This window comes from Lissotriton helveticus, chromosome 9, assembly GCF_964261635.1.
Source record: "Lissotriton helveticus chromosome 9, aLisHel1.1, whole genome shotgun sequence".
Lineage (NCBI taxonomy): Eukaryota > Metazoa > Chordata > Amphibia > Caudata > Salamandridae > Lissotriton > Lissotriton helveticus.
This window is the reverse complement of record NC_136070.1, coordinates 926,635,503-926,662,151: the sequence shown is the minus strand read 5'-3', so window position 1 is coordinate 926,662,151 and position 26,649 is coordinate 926,635,503. Positions and strand designations below refer to the sequence as shown.

General features: G+C 45.2%; 1 protein-coding gene across 2 annotated transcripts in view; it reads left to right on the top strand.

Moving 5' to 3' along the window:
• The window catches only part of LOC144782014 (ras-related protein ORAB-1-like), a 141,995-nt gene that overhangs the window by 77,335 nt on the left and 38,011 nt on the right, over positions 1-26,649 (top strand). For both annotated transcript variants that reach the window (XM_078661125.1, XM_078661124.1), the window contains exons 3-5: positions 8,365-8,437; positions 20,331-20,426; positions 23,685-23,780. In XM_078661125.1, the coding sequence (XP_078517251.1) occupies positions 8,365-8,437; positions 20,331-20,426; positions 23,685-23,780 (265 nt within the window). The remainder of the gene's footprint in view (positions 1-8,364; positions 8,438-20,330; positions 20,427-23,684; positions 23,781-26,649) is intronic.

The following is a 26,649-nucleotide window of genomic DNA, read 5'->3' as shown; positions in this document are numbered from 1 at the left end:
GGCTCCGAAAGGCCAGCATGTAGCTCACCACATCCTGAGGAGGTTTTCTGGGAGACTTTTCCCATCCATCCTTCACCAGGCTGAGAGGTCCACGCACAGGGTGTCCGTACAACAGTTCAAAAGGGCTGAAGCCCACTCCCTTCTGCGGCACTTCTCGGTAGGAAAACAGCAAACAGGGCAGGAGGACGTCCCATTTTCTCCGTAGGCTCTCAGGCAGACTTCTTATCATGCCCTTCAGGGTCTTATTGAACCTCTCTACCAGTCCATTCGACTGGGGGTGATAAGGAGTGGTGAACCGGTAAGTCACTCCACACTCCTTCCACATCGCCCGCATGTAAGCTGACATAAAGTTGGTCCCCCTGTCGGACACAACTTCCTTGGGGAATCCCACTCGGGTAAAGATCCCCATCAGGGCCCTAGCCACCACAGGTGCAGTGACAGTCCTCAGAGGAATGGCCTCTGGATACCGTGTGGCATGATCCACCAGAACCAGGATAAACCTATGACCAGCTGTTGTTGGTGGATCCAATGGCCCTACAATGTCGATGCCCACCTTTTCAAAGGGGGTGCTAACGACTGGAAGTGGTTCCAGGGGAGCTTTCAGCTTTATCCCTGTTTTCCCACTGGCCTGGCAGGATACACATGTCCGACAGTAAGTGTTGGACGCCACTTTCATCTGAGGCCAGTAAAAGTGGAGGACAAGCCGAGCAAAGGTCTTGTCCTGGCCTAAGTGTCCTGCCAAGGGTATTGCATGAGCCAATTCCAGCAGAAAGGCTCGGTATTGCTGCGGGACTACCAAGGCCCTTGATGAGCCAGGTAAGGGTACCTTGGGTTCACTGTAGAGGAGTCCATCCTCCCAGTAAATATGGTGGTGTCCCGTAGCATCACCTGCTGCCTGCGCTTCAGCCTGACACCTCAGTCCCTCAAGCGTAGGGCACTCCCTCTGCCCCTTACAGAAGTCCTCTCTGGTAGGCCCTCCCTCCACATGCCACTCAGCAGGGATGGGTAGGTCCTCCAGAGAGGCTACTTCCCCCACCACGGACTCCTGGTCCACCACCGCAGGTGGCCGATCTGTCACATGGGTTGTGGAAGCCGAAGCAGGCTCTTCCTGTCTCCGGGTCTGTCCCTTTTTGGCAGCGGGTTGGGCCATTGTTCCAGGCTCCAACCCAGGCGAACTCCCTCTCCGGGCAGTCGCAGACCGTGTGCTCACACAGGCCCAGTCAGGTGTACCCAGCATCGCAGTGTGCGTCCGGTATTCCACCTCTCTCCAAGTGTTGTGCTCCATGTCATTCCCCAGCAGACAATCAACTGGCACGGCAGGGCTTACGGCAACACAAAGTGAACCTGCAACCCCCTCCCACTCAAAGGGAACCTCAGCCACTGGATAGTGGCCCAGTCTGCCGTCAGCCATCGCGGCGGGGTGGAGTACATTGGGAACCACCTGCTCTGGAGACACCAGTTGACTTCTCACCATAGTCATACTGGCTCCTGTATCTCTCAGAGCCTCCCCTCTCTGGCCATTGATGGTGACCCATTGCCCATACTTTGTAGTATTTGGGGGCACCTGGATCTTTGGAACCATCTCCCGCTCTCCCAGGGACACTAAGGTGACACCCGCCCACTCACCCCCCTTATCTAAGGGCAACTCCTCCCCGAGCGCTACACTAGCTACTCCCGGTGGTTTTCCTCCGGTGGGAGGGGGTGGTCTCTTTGGGCATCTGACATCTCCCTTATAATGTCCAACACCACCACACTCAAAACAGTGGAGAACCCTTGGCTGCTGGCTTTGGCCAGGATTAGGGTTTCTGGGCGGGTTTACCTTAGGGGTGAAACCTGTTCCCTTTCCTTGGAAATTGTTTTGGGGACCTTTAGAGAACTCCTTCTTTTTATCTCCTCCCTCCTTCTTCTGGGGGGCGCCCTGTCCGGCCTTTTGGGAATCCCCTCCAGTCCCCTTTGAGGACACCCGGGTACTTGCCCAGATGTCTGCCTCCTCTGCAAGCTTCCGGGGATTGGTCAGCTTGCTGTCCACCAGGTGTTGGCGCAGCTCGGGAAAACATTTCTCGAGGAGGTGCTCTTTCAAAAATAGATCATACAACCCCTCATAGTCCTTCACCTCACTGCCCTTGACCCAGCCCTCCAATGCCTTACGTGCGTAGTCAAGGAAGTCCACCCAGTTCTGGGTACCCAACTTGTGGCTCCCCCTGAACTTCTGACGGTACCTTTCTGGGGTAAGCCCAAACTTCCTTACTAATGCTAGCTTCATGATGGGGTAGTTGGTTTGCTCCTCTGGTTCCAGGGCCAGCAAGGTGTCCCGACCAGCAGGAGGCATGTATCTATACAAACCACCCCCCCAGTGCTTCTCCTGCACCCCATGGGCTCTTAAGGAGACCTCATAGGCAGCCAACCACTTGGCTATGTCATCTCCCTGACTAAAGCTAGCAATAAGGTCTTTTGGCAAATAGGGTCTGGACTCCCTAGCTGTTTCTTTGGATTCGCTGCCACCATTTATTACAGGAGAGGGCCCCCTTTGCAGGGCCTGGAGTTCCAACTCTTTCAACCTGAACTCATGAACCATCCTCTTCTCTTCCTTCTCCTGCTCCAGCTTAGCCAACTCCCATTTTAATTGCCTCTTTTCCCTCCTGTCAGCGAGCTCTGCTTCGGTTAAGCTTCCCCCGGAGACACTACTGCCTTTCCTGGAGTAGGACCCTGGTCCTGGGAGTAGGTTTTCCCCCTCCGAGTGGAATAATCCATTTATCTCCACAACCGGGTCCCGGTCTGCCCCTTCATCCTCCTCCTTCCCTTCTTTGTGTGCCTCCACCCAAGCCCTTAGACTGGTCTGGAGTTCCCCCTTCTTGGCACCATGCTTAAAAAATACCGCCATTTTCTGGCAGAAATCTTTCAGCTGAGCCACAGAATAGGTATCTAGGTTTTCTAATGCAAACTCCATTTTACAATAGGCAATACCAAGTTATACACACAAGGAAATTAGAGTTGCAAGGGCAACCTAAAGCCACCTCCACCCCACCACCAGGAACAAATTTGGAAAAACAAAAGGACAAATTAGGAGGGCCGCTAGGAGAAAACTCCTGGTGTAGGCTAGTGTATTACGTTTAATTACTACTGAGTAGCTGCAACCACAGTCAGGATCCCACCGCTAGCCACCAATCTGTTGGAACCTGGGATGTCAGGTCACCTAGGGTAGCCTGGCCTAGGGTAAGACACAATACTAGAGGCACAAGTGTGAAGGTTGCAAACCACCCAGCAGTAATTCCACGCAATAACACATAAAAAGGACACTACACCAATGTTGGAAAAATAAATACTTGTTTATAAAAATAATATCTTTGCTCTCTTGGTTCTAGAATTCACAGTTCAATATAATACATTCTGTCAGGAGAAGAAACAGTACTTTTAAAATTGCCAAATAATGTCAACACACAGTTCTATGAACTTATCAGCACATTACATTTAGATGTCTTGAAATCAGTAGTCCTACTTTCAGAGCTGCTAACTTATTTCAGTAATTATCATCGATAATCCATTTACTCAGACACCAACATTGACCAGATTTGACTTCAATGAGGTGCCCTAAACCCTTCTCATCAGCACCATTACCTCACCAACCAGGTACACGTACAATGAGGAATTTCAGTTAAACCTGAAGTTTACTTAGACATCAGCAAACTCTATGAGGAACTTATGCCTTTACTTAACCAGCAGATTCCTTCAGCCCTCTATTCGCAGTTGGTTCCCTCAAGCTACTCCCCACCTTGTATCATACAGTGGAGGAAACGACCAGTGTCTGAGTTACTCCTTTATGGGCTCTAGCGCCACTTTCCCCTTGCAGATCACCTCCTTACTTGTAGAAGATCTGGCGGTTGAAGTCTTGGTACACCAGGAGATGGGGGGGTAACCACCTGGCAAGTCAAAGGAACCAAGCGCTGGCAAAGCTCACCAGCTTCCAGGGCCCCTCAGCCTTTCCCACCCCGCTCGAGCCAACTGCTCTGTAAGGCTCACGAGCGGAGAAGGACAGAGTAATCAGAATTCCCCTGCCGCTATCAGGCTCCTCAGGTTTCCCTTCCCGCTCACGCCAGCTCCTTCAGGAGGCGCTCGAGCAGGGAAGAGGTGACACCACACGCTTTCAGCCGCCGGAGGGTTTCCGGCGCTCCTCCTCAGCTCTGATCAGGGGAACACTACACCTTCAGGCATGCGCGAGGCGCCCGCGCTGTCCCCGCCTCTCACCTCGCTGGCTCCGATGGTGAGACGCTGCTCTCACGCGCTAACTTCCGAGGGCGAGACGCTTCTCTCTCGGGCCTGCTCGATCCTAGGCCCTTCCTGAACTGTGGAAGTGGGAACGCTGGGGGCATGCGCGATAGCACTTAAATACCTTCAAAACAATGGCACATCCACCACAACGCGGCCGGTGCCCCCGGGGTCCTGTACACGGCGACATCAGCGCCGCTTCATAAGAACCGGCACCCCTTTCCTTCCTCTGTTTCCTTAAAAGAAATAGAGTCCTGTCGCCTGCGTTTTAGGTAAGGTCCCACAGGGACACACTGGCCAAAGTCTGCTTTACACCTAAGGCGATGGAACCTAGAGCTATATCTCTTCACAGGTCAGCTCCCAATCTCTATCCTTCAGAGACTTCTTAACCCTTGGTGCTGGCAGGGATTGGGGATGAAGTGCACCCTTTCAAAGGTCTCCCTCACTGGGCAGAGGACTGCGCTCCGCAGCGCTGCAGTCTCCTTCTCCTTTTGACACCCCGCTATGTCTAAGCTAGGGGTTGGTCAGGCGCCCAGGGTCTCCAGCCATCCAAAACAGCAGGGTCAGGACAAATAACCCAAGGGAGGAAGGGTGGTGAATCAGTAAGGCAACCCTCTGACTATCCTACCCCCACCTTTTGCTGCAGCCTGTCCTCCAGCTGACTCACTCTGGTTAGACAAAATGGCTGTCCAGCATTCCGCCTTTTATAGGCTGACCCTCAGGAGTCCAGAAGGGACCAGAATGTTCTGGAACGCCCTATTCTACTCTATGGGACAGGTTCTGGGTTTGGCAGTTAGGACAGTTAGTAGCCACCATTTTGTGACTCCAACTATTTTCCTGTCAGAACAGGCCTCTAGGCCTGAGGTGAAAAACTATGAGGGGGGAAAAGAACACCTATCCCCTTGACCAACACCTAGAAAAAGTTAGTGGACACAAAAATTATTAAAGGTATGAGGGGCAAAAAGGGGACAAAATAAATAATAAATTGGAGGGACTACGCAAAAAGCCAGACAGGTCTAACACCTCCATTTTGGGATCTTGAATGCTTACTTTCCATTCTGATGGTAACATCAATTCTATCCTCTTCAGGGTTTGGGTAAATAAGGCATTAGATCCGCTATCCCTCTGAAAACAAGTAAGCTGTATCAGATAACATCCTCTGCCTCTTGGTTTAACGAAGAACTTCCCTTAGCCAAGAGGCGGTGCACAAAACTAAAAAGACAAAAGAGACCTTCCTACAACTCTGCTGATGAAATTACTTTTAAAACTGAATTTCAAACATACAAAAATCTTGTACAACACATAAAGGACCAGATGTATGGTGCCTTTTAGAGTGCGGAAACAGGTCTTAGGCCCGTTTGCGCACGCTAAAAAGCATGGGCCCATGTACAAACAGTTTTTTGCGAGTCTCAATTTGCGACTCGCAAAATACTGTTTTGCTACTCGCTATTAGGAAGGGGCGTTCCCTTCTTATAGTGACCGCAAAGCTATGTTACAATGTTTTGCAACTGCAATTGCAGTCGCAAAACATTCACACATTACCACCTACTTCAAGTAGGTGGTAATGCATTCGCAAATGGAAAGGGGTCCCTGGGGACCCCTTCCCCTCTGCAAATGCATGCAATATTATTTTTGAAGGGCAGGCAGTGGTCCAAGGAACCACTGCCTGCCCTTAAAAAATTGAACAAAAACATTTTTATTTTTCTAAATGCATCACGTTTTTCTTTAAGGAAAACGGGATTCATATTTTTTTTTTCTTTTTTTAAAAGCTGCTTTATTTAAAAGGAGTCTCAGACATGGTGGTCTGCTGAGCCCAGCAGGCCACCATCCCCGCGAGGGCCTGTCATTCCCAATGGGCTCGCAAATTGCGAGACTCATTATTATTCATGAGCTGCGCAATTTGCGACCCCATTGGCAATTGCAAACAGTGTTAAACACACTGTTGTACATGCCAAATAGCGCCTCGCAAATTGCGAGTCGCAAATGCCGCACAACGTGCAAGCCGCTATTTGGCAGGTCGTACATCTGGTCCAAAATCTTATCCAGGAGATTTTGTCTATATCGAATAATTTTGCCCATCCTACCGCAGTCTCCAGTACTGTCCTAACTCCGCAGTTTTGCTTTCATGTCCATGCTTTTGAGTTCCTTCCCCTCTTGTTCCAGCAAGACTTCCTCACATCTGTTTGCTAACACCATTCAGATGTCTATCCGTTCATTCCCCGTGTAGACTTCTTTTATCACAGTCATCCAAACATCTTCTGTAAACTCTGCACCATATCTTCAGAGTAACCTCTTGACCCATTCCCCGCCAAGGCATTAATATCATATTGAACACCTTTTCTTACCACACACTGAACGTCCTTGTTGAGCTGTGGTAATGTGCCTGAATTTTGGAAAAAGGACCTCATCATCCCTCTGCTGAAAAAGCCTGCCGCAGATCATTCAATAATGTACATCTATCATCCCATTTCTCCTCTGCCTCTGGTCGCTAAGATTTCTGAAAGCTTTGCCAATCAACAGCTGTAAGTGTATATTGGACATCACCATCTATTACTTGTCTATCGATCGGATTTCTGTCGCAACTGAGCACTGGCACTATATTTGTCTTGTAAAACAAGGACCCCCTGAATCCAGATAATGTTCCTAGAACAGGGCAAATACAACTTAGGTATACATTTCCTAGGCAACAGATGTCCTGAAGAGGCTCAGGTAAAGAGTTCAACTGTGAATATATTTAGACCTCAATGTACTGACTCAAACACATATTTTAGTAAAAAAAAAAATATATATATATATATATTTTCTCAAGATTATGTCATACACAGCATACACAAATCAATTGTTAAAATAGGTGGCCACAAAGATGAAAAGGTAGCCCCTTTGATATTCAATTAAAAAAACATAATGTCTGCCTTAATACAAAGAAAGAATACAGTAAATTTTACATTGGTTAAAAATTTTTTCACACAGACGTAAACCGGTTTTAACATCTAAACAGTACATGAATTGTCGTCATCCGTCTCTGAGTCAGTACATTGAGGTCTAAATATATTCACAGTTGAACTCTTTACCTGAGCATCTTCAGGACATCTGTTGCCTAGGAAATTTATACCTAAACTGTATTTGTCTTGGCCAGTGGTGACATCAAAAAGATATTTATTGCCAGAGGCTCTGCTGCTCTCATCTTATTGGTCTCTTGTCAGCCTGTCACACAGTATCCTACAACATTCATTCAGACAGGCTCAAAGATATTAGGCTGAAGGGCACAGTTCACAGCTGCTTTTCCTCATTTCTTAAAGATCACTCTCAAGCAGTGGCTTTACACCCTTTTCACACCGAATTCAAGGTTAATAAAAGCTGGCTTACTCATGTCTCCTCCCTGAGCTCAACCTTGTTTAACATCTACGTTGCTCCCTGGTTGCTTTTATTATATTCTTTGACCTCCCATTTTATGCCTATGTAGGCGATATCCAGATTGTTCTTAGACTTGATGGAGGATGTATCAAAACTATGCTCCGGTTAATTTCATGAATTCCAATTCTCCCTGACATTATTTGTGGAAATCCTTCAGTTGGTGGCCTGATTCACTCAGACCCCCTCTTGATCATGCCTGTAGGGTATGCAACCTGTGCATCATCTTCGATGAAAAACCTACTTTTAAGGCGCACATTGATGAGCTCACCACTATTTTTTTCTTTTCAATGCCCCTACCCATTCCGACACCTCATGGTATTTGTTGCACAATGGCTTCCAATCTTGACCAGCTTCAGAATGACTTCTTCCCTTGATCTACATCAGAATGCCCTTACTTAGAATCCCCCCCTTATCTCACTCAGGCCCAGAAGAGCATTAACCCATGACTGGAGAAAGAACTACGTCTTCTGAGACCAGTAGTTTTCTGGCATCGGTTATGAATGTCTGAACTCATTGGTGGCAAGTCACGAATTCCTTACACTGTCCTACATATATAGCCTTAAACATACATGTGCATCATCACTTTTACTGTTGTGGAAGCAGGCCGAAGGGGTTGTACGAATGCTTGTGTTGTGTAAGTCATGAGTCAACCTGTTTGATCCCTTTCTTTTTGAATCTTATTTTCAGTGACTACTTATTTAAGCTCCTTCTGATTGGAGATTCTGGGGTTGGCAAGTCCTGCCTGCTGCTACGTTTTGCTGTAAGTTTACATTTTGTTGATGTCCTTTTCTGAACCTGTGTTGTTGTTGTTGTTGTTGTTATTATTATTATTATTATTATTATTATTATTATTAATAAAAAGTTTATGAAGTGCACAGCTACCCGAGGGGGTTTCCTGGTGCTAATTGTTTACGAACTAACTGTTTACTAAAAAGATACTTGCCCCTTACCTCTATTTATTGTTGTAGTTGTTATGGTGAAGTTTGCCCATGAAAATATTTCTGAAGGTAGCCAATTAGTTCAACAAAGGGACAGCAGATACTTTGGTTGTTTCTCTGCTAGTCCCCTTCGCCCTCTGTTCTCTGTCCCACCTTTCCATGCCCCACCGACACCTTTCCATGCCTCACCCAGCCTTTTTGACTGAGAATCAGGGACACAGAACCACATGCTTAAGTGAACTATATGCCTGCAGAAGAAGTGTCCTGAAAGACCTGCGTCACAATCACAGGAGTCGTGATGACTGTAGCAGCAGAGAAGGTGTTGAAGAGGAGGTTATATAACAGAAAATATTATGATGATTTTGCAGTTTTATAATTAGATGCATCCTTTAGTGGGACAAGAGTGTGATACCATAGACCTTTACAATTCATAAAGTCAGATTAGAACAGAAATGTAAACTTATTTGAGCCTGTCTGAACAGCACCTTTTTTTAAATTCTATTAAAAGTGAATTAGCTGCAAAGATTAACTTGTCATCCACAATAATAGTGGGCACCAAAAAAAGAGAAAAGGGTAAAGAAAGAGGCAAAAGAGAAGAAGATATAACCGTGAGTGTGAAGTGGTTGACCGGCAAATATATTCAGTCATGCACGTTCAATATCTTGTCTATTTACATTAGAGCACTACAGGATGAAACATACAGAATGAACCATATACTGTAATCATTAATGGAGTAGACATAGATGTATACTTTCAAGGCAGTATCCCACCGTAGGCGTTTTATGAAGATCACAGTAAATTGAGCAAATTGTTGTAGCAGAAGCCTTTTTGAAAGGTTCTTCAAAAATCCATTTTGAACTAACGAGTTGCTTTTTCGACTTTGGGTCAGTGATGTAGATATTCACCTCTTCTTGTAAATACTATTTTTTATATTCTTTTTAGTTCTAGTTACCTTCCTTAAAGTCACCACTGTCGTTCCAAGGGACAGTTATAACTGTATTTTATGTGCATTGATGATCACTTTCACATAATTATTTATTTATTGTCTTGTTCCATACGGAGGTCTAATGGGGTTTCAATACAAGACCATACATTTATTCTTACAAGAACCTTTTACCATGAGAACTTGAACAACAAACTTAGCATGCATCTTGATTTGATGAATCTCCAACTATGCAATATCGTTTGCTTATAGTTGGGTAATGCTAGCAGCCTTTGTGTTACCTTTTAGCAGTGTCTTTTTTTCAGAACTGAAGAATTCTCAGAATAATTTTACTTGAACATGCTTTTCAAATCTACATGAGCACTTAGTAAATGGAAAACCTCAGGACCTTATGGTCTAGCGGTGTATTTCTTGGGAAACTGTATTTCTCTCAATTGGCTCCCTGTTAGGCCTAATGGCTGACTGACTCTTTTGAAGATAAATGTTAGCCAGACAACCACAGCTCATTTCAAGATGCCATTATGGTATTGTTGCTGAAGTCCCGTGCAGAGCAAATCGGGTCTCCCAGAACTGCAGATTCATAACTTCAGTAAATATCTATGGCTAGAGAAATATCCATTACAATTAATAAACAGGATTAGTTTGGGTTTGTAAAGTGGGGCTTCTTAGCATCTAAAGCAAGACTTTTAAGACTTATGAAATAACTCTTCAAAGGTTGGAGCGAGATTTTAAATTTATAACGCTTATATGCATAGATTGGATGCTGATTTTATTGAAAAGATGAGAAATCTGTTAAGGACTTTGTATGTATATTTGTCTAGTTTAAAACGAATTTTTAAATACATTTTCTCTCTCCTATTTATTGTTCCAACATTTCTGTTTCGCCGTATATTTTTAGCATCAATGACATTAAAACTGAAATTGCAAATGCCATTATTTTGCATGTTTTATTTCTAAAAGCGTGCATCTACATTCTAAAGGTTGTACTCTGTACGTCTAGCCTATGTTGGTCACTGTTTGTTCTAAGACCTCCTTTTTCAGATGATGTACATTATGTAGGGCAGTGTAAAAGAAGGGGTTAGAAAAAATACATATCACACATTTTAATACAGCGCTGTTTTAGGTGGGGTGCTTGGAGTTGGATGTAGAATTTGGATAAATGTGAATTCTTTTTCTACTCAGCTTCTGCAGACTTCGAGAAACACTGTTCTAACCTTCTTAAACTTTTATGATCTGCCCGAACTACTCATGAGAGAAATCAATCCACAATCCCCAAGATAAACTTCAATATAAAACACAATCGTCTAATTAGAAATTGAAGTTATACTTGCGATGCCATTGGAAATGCCCCTCTTCTGTGAGTGAAACATACAAAGCGAACCAATGTCAAACAATCAAAAATGTTTATTTCCGATATAATAATCAATAAAACACAGTACAACAGGAATAAAAATATAAAAACAATCAAGGTAGCTTAACAACAATAAATACAATCAATCACATACAAAGTGCCAGTGCCACAACGTTAAAAACACATGATAAATAACCAGAAAAAAACTCTGGTAATGTTAAAAACAACATTCAGCTTGGATACAGATAAAGTATATCTATAATAAAAGAGCTCCTATCAGAAAATGGAGAGTGAGAGAAAAAGAAAAAAATTAACATGAACGCATTTCACCACTTCATTGCTTTGGCACTGCGAGTATGGATGAGCCAAGCAGCATGTAAAAATGTTGTCATTCCAACAACAATCACCTCTCTAATGTCAGAGCGTAAAGTGCGTAGTGCAGGCAGATAATGATGAATAGTGAAGAGTTTGCATATAGGTTCTAGCCATTGTTTTCGTGGCCTAACATATGTAAGACAAAAAAAGGTAGAGTGATGAAGTGTTTCCTCCGCTAAGTTACAAGAGGGACACTTGCCAGAGCTACAGTAGTTCACGCCCACCTCTTATAGAAGCTATTCACCGGCAGGACCCCATAACCAATGTGTTTTGAGGGGAATGCATCTATTGGGTGCTGGTGAGTGCCACACCCCTCTTGCTGTGACTTGAATATACCTCTTGTGGGTAGGATAATGGCATGTCCAAGATCTGTCTTCTAGAAGTAATACTTTTCACATAGGATGGTCATTGATTCAGTCTTGGAAAGAAAATAGCCCAGATTTAGTGCTTAATTTGGAGTCAGAAAGCAAAAGACACACAATTGATGGACGGAATGCAGAACAAATCAAAACATTCACCCCCAGTCTGGGACTGGGGATGAGTGTCTGAAAAGTTTCAGCGCTACGTCCATCATCTCCTTGTGTTTGCTTTGTTCGCCCAAAGTTGGCAGGGTATGCCCAGACGTGGGTCCCTTGCTCACTTTGCCACTGGATTCAAGCTAGCCTGGCTGATGAGGGATGTTACCCCAAAAGCGGTCCCAGGATGCTTGTTTCCGGTTTGGCAGTTCGAGCTGGACAGTTCCCATGAGGCACAGGGTCAAGACTGATTTGCATATAGCTGTGTTTGAACTGAAGTGAGCTAAAGAATGATGGATTCAACCCAGATCTGTGACTTGTGGTGAGTGTCTGAAAAGTTTCAGCTCTCTGTCCATCATCTCCTTGTGTTTGCTTTGTTTGTCCGAAGTTGGCATTGTATGCCCAGACGTGGGTCTCTTGCTCACTTTGCCACTGGATTCAAGTTAGCCTGGCTGATGAGGGGTGTTACCCCGAAACCGGTCCCAGGATGCTTGTTCGGTTCAGGGAAGACCTGGCTTTGCTGTTTGGGCTGGACTGTTCCTATGAGGCACAGGGTCAAGACTGATTTGCATATAGCTGGGTCTGCACTGAGGTGGCGAAGTGAGCTAAAGAACAATGATGGTTTCAACCCAGACCTGTGACTTTGGTGAGTGTCTGAAAAGTTTCAGGGCTCCGTCCACATCTCCTTGTGTTTGCTTAGTGCTTAATTTGAGCCCATGATTGCCAATGGGCCCAGTAGTACTTATTTTTGGGGAGCAGCACTTATTTTCCCTCATCAAACATTGATCGAGAGCAAGAGAGAGGAAAATAGCTAAACAGGAAAGAAGGATGAAGAGAAAGGCAGAAAAACAGTTGCAAAGAGAGGAAGCAGGAATCTGAAAGCGTGAGACAAGAGGCAGGGCGTGTATGTTAGTTGATTAAACAGGCATGATGTAGAATCAAGACTACGCAGCCTTGGAATTCGTTGCGCTGGCATTTAATAACACCGGGGGAGGAGCCTAGCTCGCGACCGAGATGGCCGCGCTTTAGCTCGGCTCCGTTCGCCCGCCTGTGTTTTTCACATTTATCCTGCATTTATCCTGCCCCGGGAAGCCCTCCTTGCTGTGTGGTACTGCTACGACGCACTGCAGGCACTTACCACTTGTTCCGGTTGTCCTGGCTGCTGTGGGTCCGGTGCAGTGCCCCCGACCATTCCCGGGACTCGAGAGCGGACTGGCCTGGTTCTTCGTCCCGGCTCCTGGGCCGGATGCAGCCTGCGGGCTTGCCCTTCGGGGCGCGCTGGAGGTGATTGGAGGGTCGCTGTTCGTGTGAGCCGGAGGTTCCTGGCTAAGAGACTCCTGTGTGGCGGCAGCCTTGGATGGTGACGCTGCCCTCCATTATTGGGGTTCCTCGTGTGTTCAGCTTCCTCCCCCTTTGTTCTCCGGTCCGGCCATTTTGTTCTTTGCCGCCGGACTCAGAAAACGGGACTGGCGACATTGGGGGGCCGGTGAATCCCCTTCTTCTGGTGGCCCCCCTTCCTGTCCGGGGTGTTCTTCTGCCTGTCGGCGGGACTTTATCTGCTTGACTGCCGCCCCGGCGGAGGTTGTTGGCCGCGCGGCCTGTTCGGGCTCTCAAGATGGCGACCAACCCCATTTGTTTGGGCCGGGCCCGGACGAGCACTGGGGGCCCGCCGCAAGGCCCGGGTGTCGGATACTGTGAAGGTTTTCCTGCACTTAAGGGGATCTTAAACATCCTGCTATCCTGGCGGCTCTCGGTGGCCGCGCCACTCCTGGCTCTGGAGACGGTTCCTCACTGCGAGCCTCCCGGGCCCCCACGACCGGATGAGGCATTGATATCGCGGGGTGTGGCTGGTACTCTCCTGGCGGACTCGGCCCCGGCTGCCGCCCCGGAGGTGCGCAACCTGATGGCGCCTTCTCCTCCTGTGCTGCCTCCTCTGCCCTTGGCCCGGGAGCTGGATTTTGTTTTGCCGGACTTTCATGATTCTCCTGGTCCCTCTCAATCACCACTGCCCGATGACGTCTCCTGTGCCGGCCCGGATGGGTCGGTTTTTATGGATATATCCTTGGAACTGTGCCTGCATCGTTTGCTACATTCTGTGCTTTTCCTGGATCTTCCGTGCTTTTTTTCCTGTGACTTTTTTGGACTCCCGTTGGACTCTCCTGCTGCCTGCCTTCTGTTCTTTCTGGCAGGGTCCTCGTTGGATCGGACCCTTACTGCTTTGGATAAAAAGGGTCAGGGCTGATGAAAACTGACTCTTATATGCGGTAGCTCATGCACGGTTTGGAAGATCTCTGTGTCCTGATATGGTTCTGTGTAATTGGTTAGTGTTCCTGGACTTTGGCCTGATACTCTTGGCTTCCCGAGGACTTGGACCTTTAACCCGGGCGGGTGGATGGGTGCGTTTACTCCTGTCTTTGGCCCTCCCCCGTGTGTATGTTTGTATGTCTTTACTCCCTTCTTTCCTTCCCTTCCTTCCCCCCCCCCCTTTTTTTGTCTTTTAATTCCAACTTTTCTTGCTCCACTATATTTCGGGTTCTATTTAGGGCGACAGGCACGCTGCGGGGGGGGTAGGCCGTAGCCTTCTGCAGGGGTGCAGGGTGGGCTTAGGGGTGGGTGGGGGGGGTCTGTTTGTGTCGGGGGGTCTTTTTCCCCCCTTCTTTTCCCTTTTTTTGTTCTATGGCTCTTGTGTATTCACTTTTTCGGGACTCTGTCACCTCGTGTCTCCCCCGGGGGTTTTCTGTCCTTCTTCCGGTGTGTGGCTGATTGTGGTTCGCTGCCTATTCTGGTATCGTGTTTCTGTTACATCGCATGCCGGTTTTATTGTCCTGTTTTTCCCCCTGGGGGTGCATGGTCTGGCGGGTGTTCCTTTTGTTGTCTTTTTCTCCCTCTTTCCCTTCCTCCTTTATGGAGGTCCCCCTTTTCCGTTGGGGTGCGTATTGCATAGTCTTTGTGATGGGGCTTTTTGATCACGTCTTCTTTGTTCGGGTAGGGGCGGAGGTGAGTGAGCGCGATTGACTGTTGCCACTGACGCTATTTGATGGTCTGATTCTGTTTCTGTCCTTTGCTAGATTTGATTATATGGAGTCATTTTCTTACGTTGTGTTTATAAAATGGCGGCTTGCCGCGGTCCCTCCCTTGTATTCTCATAGACGGCCCGTTATTCCTTTGGTCCCCTCCCCGTGCTAGAAAATTAACCTTTATTATCCTGCTCTTGCTGAACGCTCGATGGTTTTTATTGCTTCACCAGTGCTCCTGACGTTATATCCTGTACAGATCTTCTTTTTGTATGCTGGTTATTCGACCATTCTGTTCTGGCCAGCCCGTGGGGTTGTAGGCCAGTATTTGTGAGCTTTCATTGTTCAATAAAGGTTTAAAAAAAAAAAAAAAAATAACACCAGTCACGGGTTCTGAGCATTTCATGATAATATTTATGGTCTACACCTCACTAGGAGCTTTGTGCAAACAAAATTTACTACTAGTTGTCGGAAATTGAGTCACTCGTTGAGAGGGGTGAAACCCTGCTCAATCAGCAACAACAATCTGTCGGGGTGAAACACAAGCAAAACCCGAAATAACCTGTGCTTAACCCTCTTGTAGCGTGGCACATAAGCAGTCAGGCTTAACTTTAGAGGCAATATGTAAAGTATTTATGCAGCACTTCAAACAGTAATAAAGTGAAAACACAACACAAGAAAAATCCCACACTAAGTTAGAAACATAGAGTAAATCTTTATAAATTACTAGCAGCCCGCCCCAGCGTTGCCTGGGGCAGAAAGGGGCTGGGGGCAGTACACCCCCTCCCGCCCCGACCCCCTCCCGCCCCGACTCCCTCCCGCCCGACTCCTCCCGCCTGTCCCTCTGTGCACACCCGCTCCCCTCCCGCCCCGACTCCCTCCCGCCCTGAGCCTTTACTTTACCTGTGCTGCCGCTCCTTCCCGCGAAGTTCACTTCACCGCCGCTGCTCTTCGCCATGACACGCCCGCGCTCCTCACTTCACCGTAGCTCCATGTCCGCCGGCCGCCGCTCCTCCGCGTCATCACGCACGCGCTACGTCGCGGCCAGAGCAGCGTCGCGGCCGGCGCTACTTTCAGGGCACTACTTTTTTTAAAATAATTTTTTTAAATGTACGTTTATTTTTTTTTTTTATAGCCTATGTCCATCTGCACACCCTGACAATTTCTACAATGTATCGGGTGTGTGGATTGGCGCTGTGGTTCCCGAGTTTACCTGGCTCAAAGGTGCATGTTCTCTCTTTATAATAGTAGTATAGATCTGAGACCAAAATGACAAAAATCCAATCAGTAGAACTAGAGATATGCAATTTTAAAGTTTAAGTGAAAATAGTGTCTAGAAGCACCAATTGCCAGCCGTGGTTATCTGGTCGCCTTGGACCGGGTCAAAGTCACAAGTTCAGGCCAACTGCGATGGAGCGTGGGCTGGCTACAGGGACCAAGTTTGTTCCGCTAAACAAAAGTACCTTAAATCGTGGTTTGCAGAGTGTTGCAAGATCCCGTGTCTAGGATGCATTTTTCAGGAGCGGTTCCGGGGAGCTGTGGAGCTGGGATGCAGAATCTTACATCGTCGTCGAGGATACTATGGAAGAGGGGCTTGTGATGTGAAGCCCTGCGTCGAAGATGCATTGCGCACTGGCAGTTCCAAGGAGACTGCGAGCTGCATGATGGGTCCAGTGTTGGGGATGCGTCGCACTGAGGCAGTTCCAGTGCAGCTGCAAGGAGGTGCGTCATGTTGCACCGGTTCTGCTTTACAGGACCACAGCTGTACCAGTAGAGCACCTTCAGGCCCACTTTCAAGGGCCCAGGGCTGGGAGTGGCACCCCGGGGGGGGGGGTTAAGATTCACAGCAGACAGAGTCAAGGTGCTGGGTTTAAGATTGTTGAAGCCTTTTCTGTCCCTGAGGCTCTGATCAGGAGGCCAGCCAACTAGCCCTTGTAGTCACTCTGGCGGTCCTGGAATCAAGATGCAGGTCCAGTCCTTCACTGATGCAGCAGGACAACAGAGTTACAGTCCTTTATGCAGAGAAGCACATCAGTCCTTCCGAGTCTTCCACAGCTCCAGAGGTATACTGAACAGTGGGGTCTGAGGGTCCAACAATTTGCCCCCTTCGCCGTCATTAGAAGCCACGGACTTAACAATGGCTCCTACGCTGACAACACCCAGCTGATCCTCTCCCTCACCAATGAACCCATAACGACCATAACCGAAGTCCACAGCGGAATGAAGGCCATTGCCACCTAGATGAAAGACTGCTGTCTCAATCTCAACTCTAAAAAGACCAAAGTACCCATCCTGGGACCCTCCCCTTCAGCCTGGGACGGACTCTTGGTGGCCAGCTACTCTGGGACTCACCCCATCCCGACAGAACATGCTCGCAACCTCAGCATCAAACTGGACTCATTGCTCACCATAAACCGCCAAGCTAACACAGTTTCCTCAGCCTGCTTCCACACGCTTGGCCTGCTTCAACAGACATTTCGATGGATCCTCACAGAATCCAGAAAGACTATTACCCATTCACTCATCGCCAACAGACTCGACTATGGCAACGCACTGTACGCTGGCGTCACCCAGAAACCGCTCAAGAAACTACTGAATGTCAAAACGCCACAGCCAAATTCGACATCCACTGCCGCAGCCACATCATGCAACACCTCCGACAACTCTACTGGCTCCCAGTCAACAGGAGAATCGCCTTCAAGCTACTCACACATGCCTATAAAGCTCTCCACGACTAAGGACCAGCATGCCTGAACCACCACCTGCGTTCCATGTACCAGCACAACCACTCCGTTCCGCCCAACTTGCCCTAGCCTCTGTCCCTAGGATCCACAAGGCCAGAACCGACCGAAATTCATTCTCCTACCTCACCGGCAAGACCTGGACCACCCTGCCCCTCCACCTCAGGCATTCTGCGTTGCTGACCCACTTAAAAAAGAACCTCAATACCTGGCTCTTTGAATGATCCTACACCCAGAGGGACTAGCAGCCCCCCCCGCCAACGCCTTGAGACTCTCACAGGTGGGTAGCCGCGCTTTACAAGCCCATGATTGATTGATTGATACCTGGTGTCCACTTTGAAGTAGTAGTAGACTCTGTAGGTTTCCACCCGTAGAAGTAATTGGAATTTCCTACCTCCCTGCCTTGACTCCAGGTTGTCTGGGGTCACAATAGACTAGTGTCAAACTCTTTGTGAGTGTGCTCAAGCAGAGCCTTTGTGATGTGGAAGTGTGGTAGGTGACAGCTCCTCCCACTCATCAAGTCAGAGATGGCCCATCCTGCCAACTCCTATGCTCCTTTGTCTCACTGTCTGGGAGCAATCCACAAAGACCAAGTACACCTAGGCATGTGGCCAAGGAAACCGAGTGCAGACACCAAATTATTAGGACAAAAAATGCCAACTTTCTAAAAGTTTTATATACAAGGAGATAGGTCCTAGGGAGTAAGGACAGCTGGACCCTATATAAATTCTTAGAGAAAAAATTGCTGACCATACAAGAATTATACTGACTCCGTATTTAGAGTAACAAATCAACTTTAGTTAAAGATTTGTTTGGTATTGTTTATTTATACCTTTTACTTCATTTGTTTTCGAATTAGAAAATAGTTTAGACAAAAAGACATACCTTATACATACAATTATTCAAAAAAAGAGGGGGATGAAAAAGAAGAACACACTTCAAATGACTGTACTGAATCACAAGAACATTTACAAAAACATAAATCCACATCTATATACAATTGCACAACTCTTTGTGTACCAACACAAATACTCATTTACATTTGGTTTTCCAATTCCAAACATCAAGAAAAATCAAAGAAAAATCAGATGGAGAAAAGATAAATCAATATCATGCACAGTGTAGGTAAGGCTGAAATGCTTAATCAAAAACTTTCAGTCGAAACGCGTCGGCCTAATGGAGACAAGCACCGTTTAAAGATCTGGGATTAATTTGTTCCCTGAATGACTGAAAGTTTTTGATTAAGCATTTCAGCCTTACCTACACTGTGCATGATATTGATTTATCTTTTCTCCATCTGATTTTTCTTTGATTTTTCTTGATGTTTGGAATTGGAAAACCAAATGTAAATGAGTATTTGTGTTGGTACACAAAGAGTTGTGCAATTGTATATAGATGTGGATTTATGTTTTTGTAAATGTTCTTGTGATTCAGTACAGTCATTTGAAGTTTGTTCTTCTTTTTCATCCCCCTCTTTTTTTGAATAATTGTATGTATAAGGTATGTCTTTTTGTCTAAACTATTTTCTAATTCGAAAACAAATGAAGTAAAAGGTATAAATAAACAATACCAAACAAATCTTTAACTAAAGTTGATTTGTTACTCTAAATACGGAGTCAGTATAATTCTTGTATGGTCAGCAATTTTTTCTCTAAGAACTTTCTAAAAGTGGCATTTTCAGAATTGTGACTTCAAATCCGACTTTACCATTAAAGAGAGTTTTAAATTACAATTCTTTAGACACCAAACTCGACATTCTTTCCTACTGTCAATTGAAAGTTATCACTTATTAAATGGTATAAGATAACCCAATGTTATCTTATAGGAGAGGTATGCCTGGCAGTAGTGAAAATCGAATATAAGAAATTTACCCTACCAGGACATGTAAAACTTAAAAGTACACATCCAACTTTTTAAGTACACTTCACCCTGCACTATGGCTGTTTAGGGCCTGCCATAAAGGTGACATATATATTAAAATGGAAGGTTTAGGCCTATCAAAAGTTTTATTTTTCCTTGTCCAAATGGCAGTTTAAAATTGCACACATAGATTGCAGTGGTGGACCTGAGGCTTGTTTAAAGGGCTACTTAACTGGATTGCACAATGAATGCTAAGGGCACTAGTAGCATTTAACTTACAGGCCCTGAATACATGTAGCACCACTTTACCAGGGATGTACAAGTTAATTAAATATGCTGATTGGGTGTAAGTCAGTGTTACCATGTTTAGAAGAGGGAGCACAAGAACTTTAGCACTGGTTAGCAGTGGAAAAGTGTGCAGAATCCTAAAACCAGCAAAAACAGGAGGCTGGAAGGCAAAAAGTTAGGGGAAGACCACGCCAAAGATTTCAGGTCCAACACTTGTGATAAGGTTAGTGGTTCATCCCCTAATTGTGGTTGTGTCGAGAATGGAACACATCTCTTGTGTGCAGATAGGTGACATGCCCTCTTCTGCCAGCAATATTGTAAGGGGGGAATGCATCACTTGTGGACAGGTTTGTGGCATATCCCCAGCTGTTCACTGTGCATGAGAGTAAAGACTCTTTGTGCCAATAGAAGACGATACCTCCTTCGTGAGAAGTTAATGGCGCAACTCTAGCTGTAAACAATGCTGAGAATGAAATAGATTAATGGCAGGTTCTCCATGGCTCAACATAATACAGCGCTGGTAAGGAATATAGTGGAATTACCCTGTTGCAAAATGATTTATGATGCAACATTAGATGCTTTTGTTCCATGGAAACATTGACATGTTTTCTAATCCATGTGTTTCTAGGATGACACCTACACAGACAGTTACATCAGCACTATCGGTGTGGACTTCAAGATCCGAACCATCGAACTGGAGGGCAAGACCATCAAGCTACAAATTGTGAGTGTGCCTCTGTGTGCCAGAAGTCTCCAATTGCTGTAACTGCACCGAACCATTTAGCACGATTGCTGGGATCTAGTGTCAAACTCAGACTTGGGAGTGGGCAGGTAGGCTGACTGGACACTATACCAACAAGGAGAGCTTGTGGTATGGTGCCTCTGGCATCCGATTCCACGGGAGGCAGTGGGAGGGGGATGGGAGGCAGCAGGAAAACAGTTTGTGGCTACAACAAGTTATCACTGTTGTTAGACTCTCTAGTGCTACATAGTTATACTGCCAGTGTTCTGAGTGCTACTCCCCAATGGAAGATTCTAGTTTCCTGAAATAAAGACCCTTTTCTTATACTTGAACCTGTGGTCAAAACTGCAAATAACCTATGATGTCAGAACAGGCCGAGGAGGTGTGAGTGGAGGCCTGGTCATTTTATAAAATGAGGGAAACAAGATGTCATAATAAAGCAAAAGTATCACATTTATAATCGTTCATATATGTGACCTCTATTTCCTACTTGATGTCATGCCATAATATTTTGCACACATTGTTAAAAAGAGAAAAAGCAAACCTCTCATAAGGATTGGAATTGTGCCATACACACGACCAATGTTGTCAGGTGCAAAAAGTAAAATATTTAATTTTAGACTATTTTGCCTCGTGATCATTTTCATGCCAACAGAAAAAGTTGTGCTACAAAGGAATTGTGTTTAAAGATGCATACGTTTTCAAATGTAGGTTTTCTGAGGACGTTGCACCACAATAGATATGTTAATAGTAAAAGGAGAGTGCACAAATGGGGCAATAACCATTGACTGAATTACTTGACTGTAAGCACCACCGCTTAGGACCCGCTGAAGCAATATCTCTGAAATTGGCAGCACTTAAATGGATTGATAGATTTCAAAAGAATTATAATGCCCAAAAGAGGACTATTTCTTGCAATGAAAAGGTCTGGTAATAGAGATAAAGACAAATATCTCTCCTATTGAAGGAAACCTCTGGAGAGATATTTCCAGAATTGTAGCAATGTAAACGAGGATTATCAAGGGTATAGAGACCATAGTTGCTTTTAGGATTGCTGGGGGCAGACCAGGGCATAGGGAAGAGGAGAGAGACTCTTGCACCTTAAGATCCAAGTTATCGTTCCTAATAGTAAAAGATGTCCTCTTTTGAGATGCCTTCTTAAAAGACCACAACGACTAATACTGTAAATTTTCTTAAAAGGATTGTGGGGAAGTCTTCCTAGAATGGTCGTCAGAAACTTACGAAGCCAAGTCAATCTGGCTGCAGCCTATCCTGGTAATTCCCCGGATTTGTATTATTGAGCAATACAAATGCCTTTCCTAAGACCAGAAACCTCTGTGGCACTCCTAAAGAAAAGAGGAAACTCCCTACAAAGTAGTATCAAGACAAAGATTAAAAGGCCACAAAATCTTGTTGAAAAACATGTTGACAAAATGCCTTGCTCCTGAAGGGGAGTTGTGCACATCTCATACTGGCAAATAACCATTAGCTGGCAATGACTGCAAAATACGAAGGTTAATTTGAGGCTTTCGGCAGGTAAAAAATGCCTACAAATTTGAAGTTTCAATGTATTTATTAGGAATTTTGTGTAGCATTGCTTTTCAGCAGGGCCACTGGAATTCTGCAGCAACAGAGGACCACATTATGTGCCAGGTTGACTAAAGTATTGGGAGAAAGCTAAATGATGCTGCCTCATGATCCACATTGTGTTTCAGTAATAATTTGCCCCTTTTGTCATCTTAATACACACTACTATCTGGGCAAATGTTTTAACTTTGTCAGCTCCAGTTTTACATCTGAATACAGCAATCAGCAATTCACAGTTTACTAGTTAACCTTTGATAAAGGATCTGGCACTGTGCAGCATCATGTGTTGTGTATTTAAATAACTTTGTTTAAACCAGAAACACTTTGTTTAGTTGAATCCTCAAAATTATGCAGAAGATGGTGGATTATGGCGAATGCATGGATAATCTCTTAATTCCAGTAGCCCTGTTTAGGTGAATTTGGCGCCCTATCAGATAGGGTGAGTAACCATGACACTCTACAGCACAACTCATATTCCATGTGAATATCAGACAGAACACATTATGGGAGCTGTAGAAGTGATAGTGCTGCCAAGGCAGAGGTACTGAATGTAACCTAGTGGATTCCGTTTCACTAGCAAATTGCACAATCTAAAGAAGAGCCTAACTGTTATATGGGACAGCAATATATCTGCTGTGTGGTTGGTCTGTAGTGGCAGAAGACGGCGCTATGGATAGGCTAATGTAGCTGAAACCATTCCTTTTCCTCTGTTGCATGATTTTCGAATGCTAGCAAAATAATAAAAATAGATCTGGCAACACCAGGATGAAATAAGAGCCTCATTGGGTCAGTAATAGGCAGACCCCAACAGGTTTCAAAATGGTATATGCCCAAAAAAGTTTTAAAAGTGGAAAAACTGTAAAAATTAAAATGTATCATCTTTCTATCCCACACAAGGTGTATTCCAACTCCCTCAGCAGTTGTGATGTTAGATCCCTGTAAGTAGAGAGATGATCAAATCAATGAAAAAAAGCACGAGAAAGGTAAAACTGGCACAGAAAAGCATCTGATGGTCTCTAGATGTAAAGCTGTGGGTTTTCACCTATCTAAACGTCTGTGGCTTCCAGTGGATAGGAGTCCCCAAGTTGGTGCCAATTCTCCTTGTGAGGCTTTGCTTATCTAAATGTCAATGCTGGCTCTACAAAATTATTCAGTGATTATTCAGTGTCCTAGATCTGTGGTTCTACAAAAGACTTATCGTATTTCGTACAATCCTGGCTGGATGTAATTGGTATCCCAATCCAATTTACCCAAGTACGATTGTGACGTTGTATCCTGTGACAAATTCCTTAGTGCCCTTTTCACATTGCTGAACTTTAGATTTTGTAAACTTAAACTTTTCATCAATTTAGACACTTGCACTTATGGTATTTTGGCTCTTCGTGTCATATAAAACCCAGGATGTTTGCATAAATAGGAGAGATGATATTTCCTTGCTACCTTGAATTACTTCTTCTCTGTGATGATGGTCACAATGGCGTAATGAGGAAAAGTGGTACAGCGGGAAGCTTCAAGGTTTTTTCTGTAACTGAGTTGTTTCCATCTATGACTTTGCGATGCTTATAGTGCATTGAATTTGAGATCCTCATAATAAAGCTTTGCATAAACTGAAAACTCACAGTCTTTCTATCTTTTCCCTCCTTTCCCACTCAGTGGGACACAGCTGGCCAAGAACGCTTTCGAACAATCACATCCAGCTACTACCGTGGGGCGCATGGCATTATCATCGTGTATGATGTCACTGACCAGGTAACTATTTCTGATAGCATGGTCAGCAAAATTATCTGTGTCACCAGAGGTCTTCTGGTAAGGGACGAGGTCTCTGAATACAGGGTGGGACAGGATGTGGGATAAGGAAGAGGGCTGTCTTTGGAGAAAGGAACACATAATTTAGTGAGGAACAGGTAGGGCTAATGAAGAGAATTGGAGTATTCACTACGAGAACGAGATGTTACACTTAGCTTAGAAGCTCCCTGAGCTTTAAGGCAACAGCCTTGTTAAAGCTCCTTGCAGAAGGCACTCCTGCAATACCATCAGACTTCGTCTAGGGCATGGGTCTTCAAACTTGGGGGGGCCTCAAGTGATCCGGGGGAGACAGGGGGAGGCATGGGGGGGCAAGCTTGGGCCAAAATAATCATTATGCTGAAAACAGTTCTTTGTTTTCAACAGAAAAAACTGGGCCATCACTAACCTCTCTTGTTATTTATATCCTGGCTGGGAGAAAATGTTAAAAGGTAGTACTTTTGGCAATGATGTATTTGATTGCATTTTTAAAACAGTAACATAACTTAATTGCAATGTTTACATATGTCTAAACATATTTAAACATTGGCAGTTTAATAGAATAACAGTGAAAAAGTTTGGGGGGGGGCGATGTTTTTTTTTCCCACTGGGGGGCACGGCATTTAAACTTTTGAAGACTGCTGCTCTAGGGTGAGAATATTTTTGGGTGAGCTGACTGTTCCTACAATGTGAAATGTTGGCACTCTTATCCCTGCTGAATGATTCCTAAATGACAGATGTTTTGTGCTGGGCAGGTCTCTCCTATCTGTACGCTCAAGGCAGGTGGTTAGGGGTTATAGGGTTTAGGAACATGCAATGACCAGAATGAATCAACTTTCCCTAATGAGAGCAGAGACTTTGGTAAGGGAACAGTATTGAGTGCGACCTCGGTGTATGCAGCCTAGCAGGGCCTTTCTATCTCTCTTTATATTGAGCACAATGGAAGAACAGCACCATGAAATCTGACCGCTCTGATGATAGCTACTGAAAGAAAAACAGAGGTTCGGATCCTACACAGCTATCCAAAGAGAAATCAGTGTTGGAGGCAACTCTGAAGTGAAGTGACAAACAATACATATTAGGTCTTGTGTTGACCACACACTAAGGGAGGCTCTCGAGAGCTTCATTCCATACTTAACTAGAGGAACTCGAAGCTAACCCACCAACAAGTTATGTTAGTCTCCGTAACCTGTGGAAACGATCAGTTTGCTAACGCCCTTTCCAGAGGAGACTGACAGCAATGTATCTAAAGAATGGCTTGACGCAATGCTTCTCTTGAGCTGGTTATTCAGCCACAAAAAGAGGGTAAAATAAAACATTAACATTGTGATTTATCTCTCTTGTTGCCACCAGAGTGGTCCAAATATGTCTTACTTTGAGTGCTATACTGTAAGTAAGCAATGGTAGAGGGACCTCTACCAAGCCCGGAAGGGTAAGAGATGTATTCCCAGAAGTGGATACGTCCTCCAGAATGAAAATGATTGTTAACTTAAGGTATCTCCATCGCTAAAAGCTCAGAATTAGACTCACAAGGCATCAACCGCTCAGGCGAGAGAAAGGAAGCTTTTCCTTTTTGTTAGGTAACCCTCACACACCCTATTGGTGTCATGCTTCATCATAGGGTTCACCCTGACTCCTAAAGGTCAGGGTGGGCTTAACCATATTTCAGGGAGCGCTTAGGAGAGATAGGCCAGGGGGGTCTAGAGGTATAAATCCTACTGCGCTCTCCAGGTATCTCTTTATTAGTGGAGACGCAGTGGATATTAAAATAAATATATACAAGGGGGTCGTAAGGAAGTGATGGTCCTATGACCCTAGTGTCATGCCAACATGTTTCAGTCCCTGTGTAAAGGCCTCTTAGGACCAGGGCATTCTTCAGGGCAAATAGAGATTTTCTTCCCTGGTTCTTAAAAGGGGATTTTCCTATATTTTCAAGTGGAGGGAGCAGAAAGGTGCACCCTCGTGAATGGAATGTGGTAGATACTTGTATCCCCATCCAGTGACTTCACAAACTGTATCTGCCCTATTTGGGGGGATTAAATGTTTCCCAAGGGGAGCAGTAGAGCGGGTAGCCTTGTAGTCATACGTTTGTCAAAGGTCCTGCCCTGTATGCCCACCCATTTGGGTCTCCGGGAGACGCAGAACCCTTGGGGGTCACCAATTTGCTGGCAATATATTCTTTCGTGAACAGCTATCAGTATTTCTGTCATTCCAGTGTATTGTTTTAAATGGTTATTCTGCTGAACTTGGCAGTGAGCTGGGGTAAGAAAGCAGAGCAGTTGATGTCAGACTAAAGTTTAGATTTCAGCAGTACCTGAGTGTCGTCTGCAAGATTAGGCAGAACAATTCTGTAAGATAGATGAAATGGTCTGAGGTAGAAATGGCCTAAACAGGATTGGAGCACTCACAGTACACTTTAGTGCTTTACAGTTTTTTGCACAACAGGACATGTTAATGGGTAGATTTGAGATCATATTGGCTGGTGCGAGAGGAAAGTGAAGGTCTATTCTAGGGTTTACTACTGCATCTCAAATCATGAAGATGTATAAGGAGAGGGGTTGATGGATTGTACCAAAGGCCATTGATGAGAGGTCCTTATGAAGGCTTTTGCTGGGGTCTTGTTTAGGTTTTGGTGAAAAGGAAAAGTTCCTTACTTGTAATCCTAGTTCTTTACCATGGTTACTTCCTTGAACAATAAGAAAAACAAAAAAATTAAAAACACTTACCTCCCCTCCTAGTCACACGCATCTCTGCTCCTGCTCTTGTCTTCCAGGAAAGGGAGGCAGGCAGCCAAGCTCCCTCCCCTGACCAATCACAATGCTGCAATGCAGCGTGA